This window comes from Humulus lupulus, chromosome 2 (assembly GCF_963169125.1).
Source record: "Humulus lupulus chromosome 2, drHumLupu1.1, whole genome shotgun sequence".
NCBI classification, from domain to species: domain Eukaryota; kingdom Viridiplantae; phylum Streptophyta; class Magnoliopsida; order Rosales; family Cannabaceae; genus Humulus; species Humulus lupulus.
Window position 1 is genome coordinate 3,962,612 of NC_084794.1, and position 1,655 is coordinate 3,964,266.

Here is a 1,655-nt window from a genome sequence, read left to right on the forward strand (position 1 = left end):
ATGTCTTACAGTCAAAGTTTTTTTTTTTTTTTTTTTTTAAGCAGATGCAATTGACTGGTTATACCTTGATGATAGATGCTAAATTGAGCAACAAGTTTGTTCAATAAAAAGTTTTTCGGCATAAAAAAAAATTGGATAACTAGAAAACAATTATATAGCCGATGAAGATTATTCTTTAAAACCAAGTCTCAGCGAAACCCTTTCGTTGTCAAAACCGACTTCTTGCCCTGAATGAGAAATAGCGAGATAGGCCATTCATTAGGTACCAGTTCAGAAAAGCCTGACTCTCATTCTTTCTCTAAGAAAACATTTAAAAATCAAAATTGTTTCCAAATGTATAAAATAATAAAGGGCATATTGATACTATGCTAGAATGCAAATAACTGTGGCCACTCGGAAATTCACACACTTAGCTTAGTATCCCTTCATTGAATAAAACATGGGATAAGTCTTGACTGACCAATCCACCACTTCATCTACTAAAACGAATAATTCTCACATGTCTAATAAGTTAGACATGTCTCATTTCAACACCTATACCAATAATACTCAGTCATCACTTCACGCAAGTAATACGTTAACTTACTTTCGGGATAAAGCAGCTAATATACTATAATTTAATCGCCGAAAGTAATTCACACTACAGAGTAATTCAGTAAATAACATTTATCACCTCGATTCATTCAACAATTTACAAATTGTTTCCATGTTCAAATCAGGATCGCAAAATCAATAGAAGTGATTTCTTTGTCGACAACATTTAATAAGTTTGACTTTCATCATCAGAGAGGATAGTGTAACACATTAAACAAAATAAAATCTGTGATATCTATCTTGAAAACAAACAAATTCAAGGATCCAATGAACCAACAGTTCAACGCATTTTTCTATAAATAAAATTCATCACATACACACTAAAACACAATCAATCTCAAGCTTTTGAAAACCAAATCATTATTACTTCTGTCCATTACTCAAGCTAAGCAACCCATGGCATCCTCATCATCTCCCTTTGGCTGCCAAGGGAGTTTATATCAAAGAAGAATCCACATCAAGACAACATAGCAGATAGGAAGTACCTCTACTCGGCCACAAAGCTTGACACAGCTGGTGTGACCTTCGAGCCTGCGCGCAAAGGAACATGCTTAACTGATGTGAAGATCTCTAAGAAGAAGATTATTCTCAAGTTCACACCATTCATAAAGGGTATGCGGCTGAAGCTTCCCGAGCTGAAGTTAGAGAATGACACAGAGAGTCTGCTGAGAAATGTGATGGCCTTGGAGCAGTGTCTTTACCTTGATGAGGACTACATATGTGGCTATGTGGCTCTAATGGATCAGCTCATAAACACTGGTGAAGATGTTGAGTTTCTTGTGGACAAGAAGATTCTGACCAACTTGCTTGGGAGTCACAAGGAAGCAGCCAAGTTGATCAACGGTCTTTGCAATCAAATTCCCCGGGAGAAGTCTTACTATGCTAGATTTTACAATGAACTCAATACGTTTTATGAGAATCGTTGGAATGTTACCAGAGCAACTCTGAAAAAGGTTTACTTTAAGGATCTTTGGACTGGTAGTTCTACCGTTGTTGGACTTTTTGTGCTGCTTTTTACAGTCTCTGCTACACTTAAGAATGTCTACTTTAGACATCTCTAA

At 36.2% G+C, this 1,655-nt stretch overlaps 1 protein-coding gene across 1 annotated transcript; it reads left to right on the forward strand.

The window, feature by feature from the left end:
• The first annotated feature begins 517 nt into the window (after positions 1 to 517).
• Positions 518 to 1,655, forward strand: LOC133820016 (uncharacterized). The gene is made up of 2 exons (XM_062253414.1): positions 518 to 569; positions 985 to 1,655. Exons 1-2 carry the CDS (start codon positions 518 to 520, stop codon positions 1,653 to 1,655), a joined length of 723 nt encoding a protein of 240 aa, XP_062109398.1.